The sequence below is a fragment of the Eptatretus burgeri genome, chromosome 8 (genome assembly GCF_056783735.1).
Source record: "Eptatretus burgeri isolate ZD-2024b chromosome 8, Ebu_testis_v1, whole genome shotgun sequence".
Taxonomy (NCBI): Eukaryota; Metazoa; Chordata; class Myxini; order Myxiniformes; family Myxinidae; genus Eptatretus; species Eptatretus burgeri.
Genome location: NC_140968.1, coordinates 22,139,835 through 22,162,371, shown reverse-complemented (window position 1 = coordinate 22,162,371; position 22,537 = coordinate 22,139,835). Strand labels below are relative to the sequence as shown.

At 40.0% G+C, this 22,537-nt stretch overlaps 1 protein-coding gene across 5 annotated transcripts in view; it reads left to right on the top strand.

The window, feature by feature from the left end:
- Nucleotides 1–22,537, top strand: part of LOC147021289 (catenin delta-2-like) — a 344,800-nt gene that overhangs the window by 178,155 nt on the left and 144,108 nt on the right. For all 5 annotated transcript variants that reach the window (XM_085891110.1, XM_085891107.1, XM_085891108.1 and 2 more), the window contains 3 exons: nt 6,688–6,866; nt 18,756–19,899; nt 20,024–20,254. In XM_085891110.1, coding sequence (XP_085747236.1) covers nt 6,762–6,866; nt 18,756–19,899; nt 20,024–20,254 — 1,480 coding nt within the window. In that variant the 5' untranslated portion in view covers nt 6,688–6,761. The remainder of the gene's footprint in view (nt 1–6,687; nt 6,867–18,755; nt 19,900–20,023; nt 20,255–22,537) is intronic.

The window sequence follows — 22,537 nt, the reverse complement described above, 5'->3', positions numbered from 1 at the left end:
TTTGACCCACCACCTCCCTCATCCCACCCCACCCTTCCCCACACACACACATGGGGACGGTAGGGGTGGGATGAGGGGGTGATGGGTCGTTGGGGGAGCGCACCTACCCCCCCTCCCCCCCCCCCCCCCCCCCTCCTTAATGTCTTGATCCTTTTTTTGAAATTCAAAATCAAGTAATTGTAAACAAAACAAATATAATTAATCAAAATTGCAAATATTAAATATTCATTTGCGAGAATGTATAATCTTTCCCAGCAATCTTCTTTAGATGTCTTGTGATGTTGAAACTCAGACACCATATTCTGTTTTGAAACAAAAAGTGGATAATAATTAGGTTTTATAAAGATAATTACATGGTAATATGAGTAAGCCTGGTGTTGGTTCTAAGTTCAAACCTCATTGACCACTGAATTAACACACCAGGAGGCCGACTCAGTCTGTCATCCTTTCAAGGCCAATAAAATGAATTCCAGTGTACTGGCAAAACCGCGTCCAAACTGATGATGCAACCAACATAAGACGACATTCCAAAGAGAGAGTGATATTAATAAAAGAATAACTAAATAATAATTCAGAAACATTTACATCCAGAAAATCATGTGTTGTACCAGATTGCTTCAACAGCTGATGTTGTGTGATCGAGCTGAAAAAAAATAAAATAATAAGTCAAGGGTATAGATGGAGAGACAGACAGAGAGAGGTAGGTAGAAAGACAGACAGAGAGAGATACAAAGAGACAGACAGGGAGAGATAGAGAGAGACAAACAGACAGGGAAAGAGACACACACACACACACACGCACACACACACACGCACACACACGCACACGCACGCACACGCACACACACACATACATATATATATATATATATATATATATATATATATATATATATATATATATATATATATATATATATATATATATATATATATATATATACATACATATTTATATACATATATATATATACACACACACACACACACACACACACACACACACACACACACACACACACACACACACACACACACATACACACACACATACATATATTCACACACACACACACACACACACACACACACACACACACACACACACACACACACACACACACACACGTCTCACCATTGGTTTATTCAGAGGATTTATTCGAGATCAGAGGCCGTGATAAGACTTCGTACCAGTCATTATAAATGTTTTTCAATTCTCTTCTAAAATCATTGACCTCTTCAATAAGAGCATTCATTTGATGCACCTCATCGTGATATGTAAACTCCACTTCTTCCAACGACCTGCCAGGAAAAAATTTATATTTTCGCATTATCACGATTTAATTTATAATCAATTGCTTCATTGTTCAAAGAGGAAACCATACACAAACTTACCAACTTTGTAGTGAGCTGTTATCTTCATCGGAAGAGAGTGAGTCCATGTCTCAGTTTTTTTTTACCATTGGTACAAGATGGCAAAAAGATCAGAGGCCGTGATAAGACATCGTGTCAGTCTTTAAAAATGTTTTTCAATTCTCTTCTAAGATGATTGACCTCTTCAATAAGAGCATTAATTTCATGCACCTCGTTGTGATATGTAAACTGCTCTTCTTCCAAGGACCTGCCAAGAAAAAAATATATATATATATCAGAATTATCACGATTTAATTTATAATCAATTGCTTCATTGTTCAAAGAGGAACCTATACACAGGCCTACCAACTTCGTGTTGAGCTGTTTTGTTCGCGGAAGAAAGATCGCTCATGTCTCAGTTGTAAAAATGAAAATCCCGTCTGGCAGAAACTTTGTCTGGTGAATCACTTATAAAGCAACGATGAGGAGATTGCTTAATCATTGGGTGTGGCCACAGGAAATGACGCTTCGGGAGAGACAGCTTGGAACATAACTGGGAGATATATTCTCAAATTGTATGAATCATTTTTAAAACATACTTAAAATACCCTAAAATGGTTTTGATTCAAATGTTTTCAGTTCGTGTTCTGAGATAAAATATAAACACGAGACCTTGTCTCACAGAATAGTTCCTATTTTTTCACAGCATGACTGTCCAAAAACACTTCCTCATTCACACAGCACGACCGTGTCAAAAAAAACCACTTCCTCATTTTCATGACACGAACTGAAAACATTTGAAACAAAACTTTTTTTATGGCGTGGTTTATGTACAAAAATGATTTGCAACTCGGGCGGTGGCCAGATGAGATCATTAAGAGAAGTTTATCATTTCGTAATGGCACAAAAGGGGTATCTTAAAAAATATAAAGATTCAAATGTTTTGTTTTTCAATATTTTAGATGGGGATTATTGTGCAAAGAAAATTAAACTATTGAAGGAATTTGAGAATGAACAAATCTTTATAGGTTCAATAAGTGAGCTAAACAATATGCATCGGTTATTTGATAAAGAGTGTCCCGAGGCTTAGATGTTTTAGATATTTTTTTCGAATCACCTTGAACAAATCTTTATCTTATTGTATGGATTATTTGAAAAAAAAAGTGTCCCCAGGTTAAAAGGGGAGACAAATAAATATACCTTGGGATAAAAAGGGGGTTTATTTTTAGGGAAAAAAAATATGAATCGCTGAAAATCCCCCATTCATTTACATGGGGAAAAGTGAGCCAGAACCAGTATATTCACCCTACTCACCAGTGCCCTCATTGGTGTACAGAAGATTACTCCCCGGTGCTAGCTTTGCCCATGAGAGGCTTTGGCAGCTGAAATGCCCTCACTTACCCAGAACTCTGCCATGCTATCGAGCTCCAAGATTAACATGGTGCCGGGGTATTTGGTAACGCTTTCTGCCCACGAACACACGAGACACCCAATGAGGACCGTAATTGAGTGGAACGCTAGGGCTATCCATACGACTTTGAATGGAATCTCGTGCACATTTGTGCTTCAAGCTCCATGCTAGAACATCCTAGATTCGAGAATCTACTGTACAATTGTATGGGCCGCTCCCATGTTCTCTGTTGGTCACAAAAGGCGGTGTTGGCGTTGGTGGTGATGGTGGTTGAGCGAAGGCAGTGGTAGTGTAGCAGTGAGCATAGTGGTGAGCTTTTGGCATTGCCATTTGTGGTGGTGATGGTGGTCGTCGTCGTTTGTTGTGGCGTCAATATTGAGTGTAACGAGTTTGAGTTGGGGTCCGTTGATGTGTTTTTTTCTTCTTTTTTTCTAAGGCTTTGTGGTGGTCGTAAGAAGGTTGTTGTTTAAGTCTGGTCAAATGGTAACCACACTTAGTCTGGCATTGTAGTCTAAATATGGTGGTCTTAGGTAACGCTTCTGTTGGGTAATGGTGCGAGGCTTGAATGTAAGGGTGCGGCTGTACAAATGAGTTGCCCCTATTACTGTGGTCTGCATGCTTGCATGATAGAGAGGCCATGTATAGCGAAGCAAAATAATGTAAAATGGAAATAAAGACCTACCGAAAGCTAACGCAATGCATATGACCCAAAGACCCATTACACATAAGGGAAGGGCTATCTAAAACAAATATGAATGAAATAACTTTCTCGGGACCATTATATGTTGTGTGCCATTACCTCGAGGGAGTGCCAGTATTGCAGAACTGCAACAATACAATACTGCTGCGAAAGTATACAAAGAAGTTTGCAAACAAACTGGTGGTCGTCGGAAGGATCCATATTCAAAAACTAGAAGGGCACTCGGTAGAGCGCATACCTCCGCCATGCAATGCCTGATCCACGAGAACATATCGGGCCCATTACATTTTTGAAATATCATGCTATATATCGTTTTTGGCCCTGTCTCTCGATGGTGAAGAATCACTGTAAAAATTAAACAACTCTCGTCTCCAGATCCAGATCCGGATCTTCACCAAAATCAAATCAATTCGTCATGGTCACACACCCAACCTGTCCACCAAGTTTCATCTGAATCCATCCATAGGTTTTTTGAGCTATTGTGCTGTATATTATTTTAGTCCAATCTCTCAATCGTAAAGAATCACTTTTAAAAATCACGTAGTCAGATCCGGATTCGGATCTTGACCCAAATTGAATCAATTCTTCCTTGTCACACACACGTGTCCACCAATTTTCGTCCAAATCCGTCAACAACCTTTGAAGATATTATGCTACATATTAGTTGAGCATAATCTCTCAATGGTGAAGAATCACTTAAAAAATTCGGATCTTCACCAAAATTGAATCAATTCTTCCTTGTCATCCACATAACGTGTCCACCAAGTTTTGTCCAAATCTGTCTCCAACTTTTTGAGATATTATGCACACAGACAGACAAACAGACAGAGAGGGGTGTAAACATAAACTCCTTTACCTTCTGTGGCAGAGGTAATCAGCTGTGCTTCCAGTTCTGGTGTCTCAAATGAATATGCAGGAGTTTCCAGGGCACAACTATCAATCAACAGTCTTTATTCAAGAGCTCCCTTGGGATTTCCTGTGATCTGCTTTCAATTCACAATACATTGCATACCTTAACCATCCTTTTGTGTTTATTGTTGTTTGTTGGGCTTCTGTTAATGCCATAACAGAGTGTTTCAGATTTGGTAGGAAGATTCCAGGAGGACCAATTGATATGAGGCCTTTTGTGTTTCTGTCATCCAATGGAAGAGAATGCAGAGAACATATATATATATATATATATATATATATATATATATATATATATATATATATATATATATATATATATATATATATATATATATATATATATATATATATATACAGGGTGTCCCATAAAAATATTCAACTTTTCATCTGCAAAGAGGATGGTCATTACATATATATATATATATATATATATATATATATATATATATAAATATATATATTTTTTTAAGATATATGGCTGAATAAAAAGCTGAAATGTTGAAGTTTATTGTACCAATGTCAAAATTGCCACCAAAATTTAAATTTTGGTATAGAATCATCGTTTTCTTTTAGACCACATGTTCGACGTAGGCTCCATGTTGACCGATCACTGCCTGCAAACGCGTTGTCATGTTCTCCATCACTTTGAGAAACGTTTCCTGAGGAATGTTCTGGATTTCTCAGTGGATGTTTTCCTTCAGCTGATCAAGAGTCTGAGGCCTAGGGTTTCCATAGATCCTGTCCTTGAGATACCCCCACAAGAAGAAGACTGGAGGAGTAAGGTCAGGGGAATATGGTGGCCACTCAACGTCTTCGTAGAGGGAGATAAAGCGGCCCTCAAAATGTTGGTTGAGAAAACGCCTTGTTTCCCTGGCTGTATGGGGTGGTGCCCCATCCTGCTGGAACCACTGGGTTCTCATCTGGATCAGGTTGTTTCTCCTACGGGCCTGAGTACGTAGCTCAGGCAGATAGAATTCCTGAATCATTTTGCGATAGTTCCTCTGGTTTACCGTGCAAGTGCGTCCCTGGTCATCTTCAAAGAAGTATGGACCAATTATCCCATACCAAACAACCGCCACCCACATGGTGACTTTGAGAACAGATCGAGGCACCAGTCCAGTTGATGCATTACCAGGATTTTCAGTTCCCCAGTACTGAAAGTTTTGTTTGTTTACCTCCCCGGACAAGTGAGCATGGCATTCGTCCGTCATGTGAAGTTTTTTGAGGAAGTCTGCATCTTCTTCCAACTTTCCCGAGAACCAATTTGCAAAGTCTAGTCGTTTGCGTTTCTGTTGATCAGTAAGCACTGTTTCCGTTTGAATTTTGCATGGAAAGGCATGAATGTCTTGGCAAAGGATCCTCTGAACGGTGCTCTTATGAATGTTTGTCTCGGCAGAAAGTCGTCGAATCAATTTTTTGGGATTCTGAACGACCGCCTGTCTCACCATTTCCACATTTTCTTCACTACGACCTGTCCTCTTCCGACCACTGTGACCCTTGTGAAGGTCACAGATGGTTCCCACATTGGTAAACTTTGCGATGGTGCACTTTATTGTCCGAAAGTTTGGTGCATGGCACAAGTGGATACCGAAATGTCTCGAGTAAAGATGCTGCACCTGTATGACACTTTTCGTCTGGTGCCAAAGTTCAACAATTTTTGTCCGTTGTTGTACGGTCAGTCTTGGCATTTTTCTGGCTCTTGCTTGGTATCAAAATAAACTTCAGGGTCTCTGCAACAAGAAATGAAGCATTAGTGTCAGAATTACTGCTTTTTTAGGATCAAAGGAAGCATTTTAAAAGTTGTATATTTTTTTGGGACACCATATATATATATATATATATATATATATATATATATATATATATATATATATATATATATATATATATATATATCGTATACATGTTGTTCTTCACATGCATTTTGCAACCAATTGGAGACCCAACAAAGGCACAATTGTTCCCTCCACAGATATTCAACCAGTTGGATTTATTACTTATTAAAACTTATGAAGATGTGGAGAACACTAATACATTTTACTGGTTTATAAAAAAAAATTTTTTTTAGCTGTTTCTTTTAAGTTTATTTTGAGTATAAAGCAGACATGGATGGATGGGCTTTGCAATTTGAGCTGCTTTCTAATTGAAATTTGAGTTTAGTTTTGATATCCATTATTTTGCCACATTTTGCTCACGTTGCATGCGCCTGGCTATCCATCCCACCAACATGGTTTATTTTGCTCGCTGTTAAACATCGTTTTGCATTCTGGATCACTCACTATCAATGACGTCCTTTGATCCTCTCTTTCAGGCCAACCGTGCAGTACATCATACCAAGAGTACACATCCGATGAGTCTTGTCCAGATACTACTGCAGCTGATCGAATGACAACATCACAGCAACCCCTCACTGCAGGGGAATGTGGGTCACCGTCCTTCTCCTCAACGCCTGCTCCTGATGCTACTTTTGAACCATGGGGAACAGGCCAGGTAGGATCAGGTCATTCTAATGTGCAAAGATAAATAATAGGCATAATGGGTTGTTTGGTATTTTGCTCTGATTACTTGTTTTGTGAAATGAAATTTTCAAACCTTTAAATCTTACATACTGTGTTTTGTGTATTTTTTTCCTAAAATCTTAATGGTTCATTTAATATCTGCACAGCTCAGCCTCTTTTATCTGTGTCACTTTAAACATTTTTTGCAGGAATAAATCACTGGCTTTTGTTACAAGCATTCCAGCCATGCCAGTAGTCTTGACCTCTGTACGAAAAAAAATATCACTTAAAACCACATAGTCAGGAAACTTTTGTCATTTTATGGATTACCACATCATCAACCTTTCGTTTGGCATGTTTTCGTTTTTTTTAAAATTCGAATTGCTTTTGTAGAAAGAAATTCACTTTTCGTAACTCCAAAGACAAAATGCCATTGTGGCTTTGAATAGCCGCATAAATGCAAGAGTGGAAATTGGAATAATTTTGTTTCGTTTATCCTTCATTCGATTACGTCACGTTGTGATGTATGAGAAAATGATTGTCTCAAAGCAGCACACGTCTACTAATCCTAACAATACAATTTCACAACATGCTTGGTTCATACTGACCTCCAGGGTCATCTGCTGTCTTGCAGCCCTGGAAATGCTTGTAAAAATACTGTAAAATGCAACTTTACAGTAGAAAACGACATGTTGTGAAAGGTTTAGGTAATACAGACTTGCTTGAGCTGAACCACAACATGAGCATTAAAATACCTCCTGTATGTAAGGTCCACACAAGGTTCTTCTAAACATACTGCAGCGCACATCCAACACTTTTACCAGGTGGATGGGTTGCTCTTTGCCCCTCCTTAAGAATGTTTAAATTTGGTTGGTTTATAATTGTAAAAAGCATGGTATACTGTAGTTGAGGGTATACAAGACTATTGTTGTGTATGTGCATGCATGCACATGTCTGCTTCTAAATATTTTCGCTTTAAAAATGGTTTTCTCTGAAACCGCTGGTCCGATCGATGTGAAACTTTAAACATCGGAGGGAATCCCCATGGCGAATATTCAGTTGCTAATGCTGATGTCATAGGTCACATAGTATGGAATCCATATTGGATTAAAGGAAAAATACTGGACATCATTTTCTCTGAAACCACTCAACGAAAAAATTTGAAACTTGGCATATGTTATCAACTCTCCATGGGGTATATAAGGTGATAACGATGACGTCATCAGCGAAGTGGTATTCCAGCCAGAATTGGTTGACTTCAAATCCGTATCCAAAAATCTTAAGCTTCATTTATCTTATTGATGACCTGATGTGAGTGAAGTATTAAATTTGATGTCATAGGTCACATGGTATGGCAGCCATATCGGATAAAAGGGAAAAATTTGGACAGAATTTTCTCCGAAACCGCTCAACGAAAAAAAATGAAACTTGGCACATGCCATCAACTATCCATGGGGTATATATGGTGATTAATGATGACATCATCAGCGAAGTCGTATTGCAGGCATAATTGGTTGAATTGAAATCTTTATCTGAAAAACCTGAAATTTCGTATATCTTGATCTATGACCCGATGTGAGTGAAGAATTTTATTTATGACATTTATAACCCATGCCAAAAAAATATGTGACATAATAGGGGGCATGGATGATACAGGTATCTGGGTCAAAATAGCAGTGGGCCATAATAGTAGCGTGTTCAGTTAACGGTGGTATATTTGTTCAGAATCAGTGTGCGAGGCAAGACGATGTGCTCTACGAGTGCCGTTCTCGTTTTTTCTGCTATTTTAATTCTGGAGGATAAAGGCAGACCGTATGGAGCATCGAGAGCAAGACAATTACAGAATTTATATAACTTAAACCAGACTCAGAGGCATAATGGTTAGAGGGTCTGCTCTGAGTCTGGGAAGTTGTTGGTTTGAACACGAGCTCAGTCAAACATAATCCTTCATAAAAATGGTACATGCTACTTCTTTGCTTGATGCTCAGCATTTAAAAATAATGTAGCACAGACAAACAACCTTAGGTTGGCAGCCATTTTGCAGGTTTGATGAGCCTCATGGCTTCTTCCTGCTTTGAAGCTCCATGTGAGGGAACTCGTATTATATTAAATTGCCTTCTTAATATTTATATCAACAGTGAAGCCTTCTTCTCAAATTGCCTTCTTACATGTATATCTCCACTCAAACCCTCCTCCTTTCCAGTTTTCCCTCTTTGGAGTTTCCTTCTGTATCCATTTTGTCCACCCCCATGCGTGCATGTTTTGCATCTTGTTTTTGTCATTTTTTGTCTTTCCTTTTTCAAAATAGTTTCACACTGTGACTCTTGCGATCAAGAGGCAGCGATCATTTCTTGAAGAAGGCTCTTCGCCTGGTGTTGGCTTAGCAGTTAGGGTCCTGAGTTTGAGCCACGCCGGCCACTGAATTAACACCAGGTGGGGTTGACTCAACCTGTCATACTTCCGAGGTCAGCAAAATGAGTGCCACTGTACTGGTAATAGGGCCACTACATTAGTGGCACAGTCGCGTCCCTCACCAATGATGCAACCAGCAGCCTCAAGGCTGCGAGAGAGAGGCATAGACAGACACAGACATACACAGACTCTGACATCTGATGAGACTTGGGTACAAAATTATAATTTCTTGCCAGAATAAAAAGCGAGGCAACATGGACTGGAGACTTCAATGGTTCCCCTTTACTGTGTAGTTTCCCCAAACGGGTGGAAAATTCTCAGGACTTGCTGCTGCCTCAGAGCAATGGACAATGTTGTTCAAGGCCATTAGCCAGCCATGTACTATGATCATCTCATAAGGGTCCACACTTGATTCACCATCTTCTCAACATATAAGCTAATAAAAGGCAAGCAGCATGTGAGGTGAGATTAAAATTATAGTTGAATATGTTTAAAAGGAAAAAAAATACAACCTCAGCAGCCATCTGGTATTCTCCAAATTTGAACATTTAAATAATCTGAAAACTGTGCATTTGGGGACTTTTGGTGATTTTGTACGTCACCTTGCCAGTTGTCAGTTGTGACACATTCATGAGCATCTGCAAGTAATCTTATTGTACCATATACATCTTTGGTACTATGAAATCTTCAAACATGTCTCTTTACCTCTACCACCTAAGGTCTGTCTATCTGTGAACAAGATATCTAAAATGTTGTAGACAGATTCGGATGAAATTTTGTGGATAGGTTGGGTGTGTGTCAAGGAAAAATTGATTCGATTTTGGTGAAGATCCAGATCCGGATACTGGAATTTTAAGTGATTCTTCACAATTGAGAGATGGGACCAAAAACGATATATAACGGGATATTTTAAAATGTCGTGGACGAATTATGACAAAACTTGGTGGATGAGTTGATTGGGTAACAAAAACAAGTCGATTCGATTTTGGTTCAGGTCTAGATCCAGGTCCTGACCTATCAGTGGGCTACAAAATGTAAACTGTTCAGCCTGACAGAGGTATGCGCTCTCCTGAGTGCCGTTCTAGTTGTACCATCGTTGGCTGTGAAACTACATGAAATGTGTGCCCAGTATTTAAACTGGTCATGTAGAACAAGAAGTGTAAATCTCAGAAATGCTTCCTGTTTAGAAAAGGAGGCTTTGGATTCCCCCACATCAGCAGCTTATGTACCTGTTTGGCCTTCATTGGAACCCGTGCAGTGGAGTGCTTTGCACACCACGTTGAACAGTGCTGAAAGAAACAATTTATTCAAAATGAGACATTAAAAAATACAAGGAAAGCCATATGATAGTTACAGCAAACTGTTTGTTGGCGATTTGCTGCATTTCGTTAGCTGTGATAATTGTGTGGCCTTACAAATCATGGTTTTGGAATCTCTTAAAATGTCATCTTTTAACACTCGCCTTATCTTTATTTTTATTTTCTTACCTCTATTTTTTTTTCTTTTGTAAAGCACTTAAAAATTGTCGTCTTCAAAATGGTGTGCTACATAAGAAATGTATTGATTGATTGATCATAATCATTGGAGAGCTCACTGCATGCTGGACATAAGATTCTCTCGGTGCTGCTCATACTGCTCGTAGACCATAACCTATGCATGGGTGATATCATGCATGGTCTCCTCCACGTGGTAATTTTTTCAGTACTTCTGAATGGGGGTCTCATTCCTCGGCAACAAGGCCTAAATAATTACACAAGCATTTGACCAGAAACCAAACTGAGAACATATTGAGAACAATCAATTTGGAACAAAGACTTACAAATTATGTAATCGTGTATACCGTATACATATGACAAATAGATGTACTTGATATGTTTCCAAGGGGTTTTAAACTGAGTCAACTGCAGGTGAATGAAGCCTAATGAAGACTAACATGAAAGCAAATTTGCATAATTGAATATGGCTAATCCTACAAAATGAAGTTAAGAAGCAAGTGAAGCAATGACATTTATTACATATGCGAATGTGATTGGGCTGGTAGGATAGCCTAGAGGTATGCACACTCCCTCTGAGCTCTCTAGCCTGGGTTCAAATCCCAACCCAACTATAAACTGTCATCCTCTTTCGCAGGCAGGGTCAGGCCTAAATGTATGTGCTGTGCCTTGGATGGACATTAAACTTGATGTACCATCTGCTAGCGCAAGTTGATGTCAAATTGTTGTTGGTCACAAATTGTCAAATTACCCAAATCAAATTGTTCAATACTATTCTTGAAATGTGTCAAAGAGCATTGGGTAACTATTTTACTCAGCAGTTCATTCCACATGCTTGATGCACTGTTTGAAAATAAATACTTACGGATGTCAACATTAGAATGTATATTAAATATCTTTCAGGTATCACCACGATTTCCCCGAAAAGTTCAAAATTGGAAAATTTTTCGATAAGATTATCTATTAAATTATTTTAAATCTTATATCGGACCACAACCAAATCTCGTAATAAAATGTCTTTAAAAGCTGACTTTAAATTACAGAAATAATTTTAAAGCTCATTTAAAAGTTTGCCCAAAATAACTATAATTTATAATTTTAAAATTCAGTTCTAATGTGAAACACTAATCAAAAGCTTTTGCTTTATCAAGGTAAATTACATCAACTTATTCCAGCAATAATTTCTGAAAACAATCAAATACTTTTTGATCCTGTACAAAAGGCTGACAAATTCAACAATAGTTCGATGTCTATTTTTGTTTCAGATTATGGGGTTGATCTCAACTTGACATTTGATAATGTGCACAGCCAGAGGCAACATAATAATATTGATATCACAGCAAATGTAGTTTTTGATAATTTCCTAAAAATTAAATCCCAAAACAATCTTCAGGTCCTGATAATATTCCACAATTCCTCATTTGAAATTGCACTGGCAAAATTTCAGAGGCATTTGTTGAAAAAAAAAAAAAAAATGTAATTGCTCTTTTGAAACTGACAAAATATGTAATCAATAGGAATTTCAAGTTATTCCGCAAAAACGCTTCTTTATCAGATGTGAGAAATTATCGACCAATCAGTTTGTTATGTAGTGTTATTCAGGTTATGGAATCTATTATTAGAGAAAAATTGGTTGAGTATTTGAAAGTGATCAACATCTTTACTGACTCTCAGCATCTTTGGTTTTTTTGTCCAAATGTTCTGCAGTCACACAACAATTGATGTGCACTTTTAAATTGACTGGACTGAATATTTTTTTTCGACAGGCATGGGTTGCAGGGTGTTTCACATGGCAGGAACTTTCTTCCCTGATTTTTTTTCTTAACTTTTTCACATTTATTTCTCTTTTAACTTTGTTTTCTAAGCAACTGCTTGAACGATTGACACAAAACTTTCAACATAGGAGCACCTACCCATTGATATTTATTTTAACAAGGTTACATGATGATTGAATGAGAAATGCAGCTGAAATTCAAAAAAATCCACTTTCTGCAAGCATGGGTTGCAGGGTGCTTCACATACTCAATTGGTCAAAAGTTTTAGACCACCCCCATTTTCAGTTTTTACTGACATTTAAGTAGTTCAAGTCCAGTGAATAACCTGAAATGGTACAAAGCTAAGCGGTAAACTGCCAGAGATTAAAAAAAATGTTTAGGTGACCAAAAACTGAAAAAGAATGTAAATTTCAGAGTTGTTAAAAAAGGCCCTTTTCAGAGAACAAGTAATGGGTTAGCAACTGCAGCTGTTCTGCAGCAATGGAAGTAAATTAAGCCTTGAAAGTTGATGCAAACAATTCCTACAGGTGTCCTAACTTTTGTTGATTAGTTACAAACCCTCTGTCTGTATAAAAGTCAGTGTTGGAACAGACTGTGTTGCTACACCCTCTGAAGCATTGTTTGGACAATATTGCACTGCAGGAAGTAGCATATTTCTATCATAATGGCGAGAAAGGACAAATAACAAAGAAAGACAGACAGACCATTATAACCCTTAAAAGTGTAGGTCTCTCCTTTAGAGAGATTGCAAATAAGCCAAGGTGTCAGTGAGTGCAGTTTCCTACACCATCAAAAGGCACTTGGAAACTGGAGGAAACTTTGACAGGAAGAGGTCTGGCAGACCCAAAGCCACAACACAATCAGAAGACAAGTTTCTGAGAGTCAACAGCTTGCGTGATAGGCGCTCACAGGACAGCAGCTTCAAGCACAGCTGAGCACTGGTCGAAGTAAAGAAGTCTCAGTTTCAACTGTGAAGAGAAGACTTCAAGCTGCAGGTTTGACAGGACCAGTGGCAGTATGAGATGCCATTGCTAAGATGGCAAAATAAGAAAAAGAGGCTTGCCTGGGCCATGAAGCACCACCAGTGGACTATTGAAAACTGGAAGAAGGTCTTATGGGCCGATGAATAAAAATTGAAATCTTTGGTTCATCACACAGGGTTTTTGTACACCATCGAGTAGGTGAAAGGATGGTTCCTCAGTGTGTGACACCAACTGTCAAACATGGAGGAGGAAGCGTGATGATCTGGGGCTCTTTTGATGGATCCAGAGTCGGCGACTTGCACAGAGTGACTGGCACCCTCAACCAAAAGGGCTACCACAGCATTTTGCAGCGCCATGCAATACCCTCTGGTCTATGCCTATTTGGTCAGGGGTTCATGCTACAGCAAGATAATGACCCAAAACATACCTCCAGGCTATGTCAGAACTACCTTAGAAGAAAAGAACAAGACGGTAGCTTCAAATCATGGAATGGCCAGCACAGTCTCCAGACTTAAACCCCATCGAGCTGGTTTGGGATGAACTGGACAGAAGGGTGAAAGCAAAGCAACCTGCAAGTGCAACACATTTGTGGGAACTTCTGCAACAGTGTTGGGAAGAACTTTCCGAACAATATTTGATTTCCATTGTGGAAAGAATGCCACGAGTATGTTCAGCTGTTATATCTGAAAAAGGTGGCTTCTTTGATGAGTCAAAAATTTATATTAAATTTTATTCAATAAAACGATTCCATGATTTCTTTTTTATCTGCAATTGTTTGTTTGTTCAATGCTTTAATTGCAGAGTACATTGAAACATTAAACTGTTTAAATTTCAGTAAAAACTGGAAAAATGGGGGTGTTCTAAAACTTCAGACTGGTAGAGTACAGTCGTACCCCATTTACGTCACCCCTTTTTATGTTGTTTCGCAAATACGTCGTCACGTTTTTAATACGACTTCTTAATATTCGTCATCTCAACTCACACTTGCGTCATTTTAAAGCCACACCTTTTGTTCTCAAACGTTTTCAGAACTGACAAGACTAATAAAGATGCCAGAATATATGGCTCAAGTACCAAATCCGGAGATTGCCAAATTGCAGAAAAAAACTAACGAATTTTGCTTCACACAAGAAATGTACTGCACTGTAGATTCCCGAAGAAGCATCATAAAAGTGTTATCGCAACGCCCATCAAAAACTGGTGCCTCTCCTTGGAATTGGAAAACACCAACTTCATGGAGTATTGCTCTCCCCTTTGGGCTGGTGCTCCTGCCTCTCACCTTTCTCAGCTTCACACTGTGGAAACCAAGGCATTTTGGATCATTGGTATCTCCCGCGATGAGGCTGAGTCGTTGGGTCTCTCACTCTCACCACAAGCAGGTCGGTGATCTTTCTGTCTTATACCGACTCCTATCTAGCCTCCCCCCCCGTTCTGTCTGCGACATATCCACCGCCATATTTCCGCAGGGTGCTCAAGGTCCGTCAGCAATGCTCTTCTGGTAAAACTACCAAAATCAAGAATCGTTGCTCACCTTCACTCTTTCATTCCTCTTTTTTTCCCACCTTTGGAACAAACTTCCACACTTTCTTCAATCTCACTCTTCCCTCCAGGTCTTCAAAACAGCTGTTTACCACCATCTCTTTCCTCCATCCAAAACCACTATCTTTTCTACCCCCGTTAATCCACCCCAAACCCATCCTCTTCAAATTCACTGCTTTCCTTCCTGAAAGTCCCTGTCATATAAGGACCTGAAAGTCCCTGCAGTGTCCATCTTGTTTACCCTGTGGACCCTGCCCCATCCCTCTCCCTTCCACAGATCTCCTCATGTCTCTGTTCCCCACTGTTTTTTCCTTCCCTCTCCCGCCCCTCTTGTGTCCTGCTCCCCTTGTTATACGTTCTGTGTGTTAGCTCTCATACGAGCCTCGACATTGTATTTAAACAAATTTTAAAAAACTTCCGTTGGCTATCCTTCAGCTTGATGCCCTTGTGGAACTTCATGTTGATGGAATCTGAGTTTACGTTAAGCTGTTGGCAATAGCCCGTCAAAATGTGCCAGTTATTTTCCTTCTGCTCCAGGTTGGATTGCTGTTGAAAGTCCTCCTTCCAGCCATATTGTTGCATATTTTGTTGCACTCAAAGTGCTCGATGACGGATTTCACAGAAGCCTTCCCAATGGCATCGAACATTTGGGTCGTAAATATGGGTGTACGTGTGGAGCAAGGGCCAGATTTCTGCAGATCCTCGATCTGATGAGTGAGTTGTTAGATCTGCAGTTCTTGGTGAGCCACCTGGTTAGCAAGAGAGGTGTAAGAAGTATGAAACTTGCCCATGAATTGCAAAAATAAACAGGATACCAGCTGACTTGATGGTTAGAAGGCAAGGCGTGTGTATCCGACCCTTGCTCAGCTTGGATGACTTATCATCCAGCATTGCAAGTAGGTCCAGCCATGGCATGAGTCACACTGGACACGTTCCAATGTCTTGTTGCTGTTCTTGCATTTAAAGCAGAAGGTGTCCTCAAACCAGACCCCTTATTTGGTCCCATATTGTATAATCATAGCTCGCAGTGCAACCTCCCTCGTGGCTTAAAGACCACTGCATACGTTTCAGATGGGAGCGGGAAAAGAAAGATGATGAGGGGTAGAGAAGGGCTATGCCTTCAATCTTCTTGAGACACTGCATGGATTGCTGAAGCTAGGTCTCATCCACAGGCCAGGTCTCGTCATCGGCCGGATGCCTTTCCCTGTTTTACTTTCAGCGCTTTAAACACGGCTTCATTTACACCAAGAATGTTAAATTTTATCAAGGTTTATGATAGAACGTGGCCACTGGCCTGATGAATATGATGTAATTTTTCACCTTTTTGTTAACGTTTTGCTTGTTGAACACAGCAGAGGGCAGAAATGTGAATTTCCTGTGTTATATATTTTTTGTTATCCTATGCCCAAACCCTTCGACCTATTCATCAAGTACAAACACTGTGGGAACTTGAGTCCAAAACAAATTATGGTAAATTCTAATGAGCATTCATTTGATGAAGGGATGATGGAGGCAACATTTTTCCGTGTGTGCTTTTGAAATTTGTCGAGCTTAATGGGAAACAAAGGAGGAACATGCTCTTTCGTAATCTTGACCCACTTAGTGTGACTGTTCTTTGGCTTGGCACTCTGGTTTTAATTGCCAATGAAAAATTGTGCACCAATGACATGTTGTCCCATGTAACAACCTTCTGAAAAACACTTCTGGCTCAACAATAAAATACAGGCACTCTCTTTCTTTTCCTTTCTTACGTAGCACAGGGCTGCTGGTTGCATCACTTGCTGGGGGTACAGCTGTGCCACTGATGCAATGCCACCTCCCCTTTAGGTTAGGATTTTAAATTTGGAATTGTGCAACAGCAGGAATTTGGAATTTGGGTCGGATGATGGTGATGGCTCACCTACTCTTCACGGACAACATGGGATTTTTGACATCTACCAACTAGTGCCGTCATATGGGACGCCCAGTTTAACGTCCATCCAAGGGACGGCACACAAAATAATGCCTCACTCTGCTTGCAAAATATCAGGATGACAGTTTATAGCTCATTCTAACCCAGGCTGGACAGCTCAGACATGAGTGTGCATACCTCCAGGCTAACCTGCCAGCCCACTGACACTCTCTAACTTATAGAAACTGCTCAAAACTTCCTGACTACAATTCACATGAATTATTTTGAGAATATTCAAGATGGTTGTAGAAATGATGACATGTGTGAAAATGCAGAAAGCTATCTGGTTCATTGGATAGGAAGTACGTTTGGTGCATGGAAATGTACCAAACTTCTAACATGGAAATGCCACTGTGGAGATCTCTATTAGAGGTCATCCTTCATAAAGGCTTCCTCTTCTTACTCATTAGAATCCATTGCCATACTCGTCGGTACACAAATCTTTTTCATTTTATTGTGTCCAATATATATTGTGTAAATTTTTGCATCATCGGTGTGAATTCCTGAAAGCCCTGAGCAATGCACAATGTCCGGTTGTACAAACCGAATAAGTTAAGACCTCATTCAAATTGTGGAATACTAATGTATGGTTATTTCAATTGATGATAGTCAACCGTGAAGATGTTTCTTCATCCATTTTGCACTCATGTCCTTGTCTGTGTAATTAATGTACAAAGTACACTGAAATTACCTAATGTCCTTGGCCTGGATGTATGTGAGCTCCTCCATGAGTTTTAGATCACTTAAAAATAAAGATGTAGGGCAACAGGTATTGGCTTGGGAAGAAGGAGCATGATTGTTGTCGCTACGTCTGTTTAGTCGACTTTTTTTTCTTTTTACATAAAAAAAAACAAAATTAACGGGGGAAAAAAATCCCTGAAGATAGATTTCTGATTCTTTTTTTTTAAGAGGCATATTTGTTTCTTTGTAGTGTTCTGGCAAAAGGCAGGTTCGGTGCTGCCGAAGCCCAGTGGTCGTCGGAGCAGGAATTTACAATTTGTTCAGGGTGCCAGTGACCGCTCGTCTTCTCTTTGTGAAGCACATCCCGTGATCTCTACCGTCGGCAGACGAGATTCCCAATTTAACGTCTATCTGATGGACGACACACGCGTTGATGAATCACCTTGCCCGTGAAACACCAGGATGGAAATTTATGGCTGGGTTGAGTTTCAAACGCAGGCGAGATGGCTCAAAGGTGTGTGCACACCTCCAGGATACCCTGCAAGCCCATGCAGAGGCACACTACTTTCATAAATTTGTTTGTTTGCTTGCTTTTTTTTCTTTGTATGCAGTCAAGGCTTCAAGAGGAGATAAAACATCGAATGTTCTACCGAGTGCCGTTATAGGCATTCTCCAATTTTCTGCAGTGTTCCTAAGAAACCTTTTTAGCTGAAGTTCCTCTTCAATAATGTAAAAACAAAAGTATAATTGAGGAATCTATTGCAGCGACCTCGTTTTCTGCCATTATCTCTTACTTATTATTTGTAGCATTTTCTGCATAATCGAATGAACGATCGTGAATACTTGTCTTTAAACACAGGAGGTAAGCATTTATCATCGAGTGATGACATCAGTTCCATGCAATTTTATTATTAATCATTAAAGGTAATTAAAATGATCTACACTTTGAAAGGTGCAAATTTTAGCATATTTTGCACTTGCTGTACATCTCAGCGTAATTTCTATTTGATGTTGAAATCATGACAAAAAAACATTTTCTTCTCTTAGGTTGGTGAGACCGAAGGCAATCCCTCAAGTCAACCATCGCCCGACTCGCCGCTGGTCACATTTTCCACCTTTCAGACATCTGCGAGTGGACAATTTGGATCTCCAACAACTCAACATGGCAGTGATGGATTGCTACCTCTCTCTGAAATGTCAACAGGTGTACGTCATCATCGACCCCCACCTCCGGACAGACCACCCGGCCAACCTGGTGTCCTGTCACTTTCTACTCGATCCCTTTGTTATCAGTTGGGTAATATCTCCAATTCTTCCCAAGGCTATGCTGGCATTGCTGATGATGTAAACTCAAATCCTCACCTTTGGGAGGGCCACGACTCAGAGGTTGTGCGTGATCACCACAGCACGAACCCAGGATCTCCCTGGTCTGACCTGAGTCCAGTTGCACCCACTGGTTATCTGTCTCCATCAACTGCCAGACCATCCCCATTATCCCGTCCTGCACCACCTGCTTGGAGTGTGCCATCACCTCTTCCATTGTATGCTCAGCCAGGCAAGTTCAGCTATGGGCTCCCACCATGTTTACACCGAGGGAACACTGATGGGGCAAGCAGTGAAAGCAAGACTTCATCTGGGGAAATAACACATCCAACACCAACAAACATACAGAAGAACCAACATGAAGGCGACAGTGAGGGTAGTGAATATGCCAGCTCTGATGGAGCTATCTCACGGGTCCCAGCCTTTTCACACAACAAAGAGCACACAGAAGTCGAAGAAACATGCATACAAAGAAAGCATCAAGGTTGCATTGGACAACATAACTGTGAGCCACTGAAACATTTAGAACGATCTTACAAGTGTGGTCAGGACTGGGGAAATTTTTCTGGCTCTCAACTGAAGGCAGACACAGTTCAAGCATTTATGCCAGAAAATTGGCCTAATACCCACATTCATGAAGAACAAGGTAAATTGAAGCCAAGCACTGATGGATGGCAGACTGAGGCTCAACGACATGTTGTAGAAAAGCCGAGAGAAAGGATGTGCCGAGGGTACAGACAAGGCAGCTTGGACACTGCAGAGACAGGATCCTGTGGTCCGGGCAATGGGTTACAAGATGGAGTTCAATGGGTAGAGCACAGAAGTTTATATGAACGCAGAAGTATGTTGCCTCCACGTAGGCTTTCAGGTGTGTACAGCACTTGTAAATCGATAACAACAAAATATTCAATGTTATTTAAATTATTAAAACCAAAGTTGATATGTGGGTATATTAAACTTGGATTTTTGCTCTCTCGATTTTTTTTTTACAGCCTCTCAGACTACAAATAATAGCCAGCAAAGTTTGGATCCTGATACAGGTCACATCGTCTCAGGTCATGCCACTCCAAGTCATGCCACACCAGGATATACAACACCTGGCTATGTCATACCAGTAGGTGACAACCACCCACCACCATCTCCCTCCTACAGCTGCACAACTCCTTTGAGCTCTGCAGGACTACATAGTGGAACTGGAGGGTGTGGACTGCCAGGACAGCCAGGTGATAATATATATTTTTCCGCATCAAATCAATGAAATTGTTGAAATATAAGTCAAACGATCCATAATGGTGTCTAATATTTTTCATCTATAGATATCGAAGATCGGAAGCAAATTTGAGATGGTGACGATGAGTTGGTTTGGAACATGTGAAAATTGAACAGAAAAAATGCATAATGAAATTGATTTCTCCCTTTATCACTAAGTACAGCAACCCGAAACCAGAAGTCACAGATGTCATCAGCAAGATGCAGAGCTTTCAGGGAACCAGTGAACCGTTTCACATCACATGACGTATAGAGTTCCAGGAAGCTAAAAGCAAAGCACGGTGCGCCATTTGCATAACCCAAAATGACATTATTGTTGTCATATGGATTTGCAAAAGTATAATACTGTATATCAATACCTTTCTTGGGCAATCTTGTTTCTGCCTAAGGCTTCATCAGGAAGATAAATATAGTTGATATAGAGCTTATGCAAATAAACTCTTGAAGCTGAAGCACACCATTAATGTAAAAGGATGCTCAGACAACAAAAACTTTTACTGATAGAAAAGCTTTATAAACATAAAAAGCAAGCGAGAAAAAAAAATCATAAAAATAAAACCTTTAGCTTACTTCCTTCGGCCCCTTCCTGAAACTCTATCCTTTTTTGGCTTCCAAAATCCTGGTTTACTGTTCAGGTGAGCTTATGGGATGGCGCATTGTCCGCAAACACTTGCAACTTCTCCAAAACTACTGATGGGATTGTGACAAAACTTGGCTAAAATTATCTTTGGTGTGGTAGAACTCAAGTTCGTTCATGGCACCTTCCCCTTCACCTTTCAGTATTTCATCATAATGTTTCAAGGTCCCAAAAATATAACAAGGAAACGAAAGGCAGGAGGAGGCCATTCGGTCCATCATGCCTGCGCCAAACCAACACCAGACCAAATATATCCATCAAAATCACGTAATTTCATTATGGGAATGAGGGGAGGACTGGGGATGAGTACTGTCGGACCCCAACGTTCACGGTTCCGCGATTCGCAGACCCCGCATAGTCACAGTTCATAAAATGAGACCTGCTTCATCACTGTTTGTTTTTCACGGACGTATTCGTGGGGTTTTTTTTTCACGGTGTTTTTGTGGGCATATTCGCAGTTTTATTCACAGGTTTGTTGTTTTTTTTTTTCCATGGTGTTTTTGTGGACGTATTGGCAGTGTTTTCTTTTTTTTTCGTGGTTTTTCATGGGAGTTTGGATTTTCCCTCATGAATCACGAACCGCCGGGAAACTATCCCCCTTTTTCCCATTGAAACAATGCCTCAACATTCGTAGATTCGACATTCACGGCATTTTTCAGGAACGTATCCCCCGCGTATTTTGGGGTCCAACAGCACTTTCATTGTGATGTAGTTTGGCCACCATTTTGGATTACAGTAAAACGTTTAACAATATTCTACTCTCAAACAGCTTAACCGGTCAATGCAAAACTTTAAATTTGTGATGAACTACGCAAGGGATATATAGTTGATTAACAATGACGTTATTAGTCCTCTGGTATGGCAGTCATACTGGATCATGAGAAAACCTTTAAAATTCATCTTCTCTGAAACCGCTTAATCGATCAATGCGAAACTTAAGATATATGATCATGAGCAAGATGCGGCTCCACATGATCATCATCGGCAAGCCGTCACGGAGTAGGCCATCTCTGCTTATTTTTACACTGACTACCTTTGGGAATGTTTGATTAAAAGAAGCTGATCCGAAACACAAATGGCCACCAGTGATGTCATAATACAAAAAGTGGGCAATATCTCAAAAAACTAAGGCTCATGGAGTCGCCCTACTTTGCACATCATGTCAATACTACTTGACCGAAAATGTGTATTCTTAATCCAACTGTTATTTTTAACACTGATACATTCATCACTCCACTTTTTGGCAGCTACTGGGCCATTGGTCCTCTATTTTTTACCCCGTGGGGTCTTCCACCCCACGGGGTCTAAGCGTTGCTCACGTTCTCTCTTTTCTTGTGGACAGTTCATTTGAACGTTTATTTCTCCATTATTCGTGAACCGAATTCGATGAAAAATGACAGGCATATACTAGACACATATGTGCAGAAATTAACTGAGCCCAAAGAGCGATTCCGGCCCTTTCGGCCAATTTTCTTTAAATTGTTATTTCTCGGTTATTAGTGAACGGAACCGAACCAAACTTAACAGGTATATTCTAGAGACCATTCCCCAGGCATTAACTGAGCCCAAAGCGCGATTGCAGCCCTTCGGGCCGAGGAAC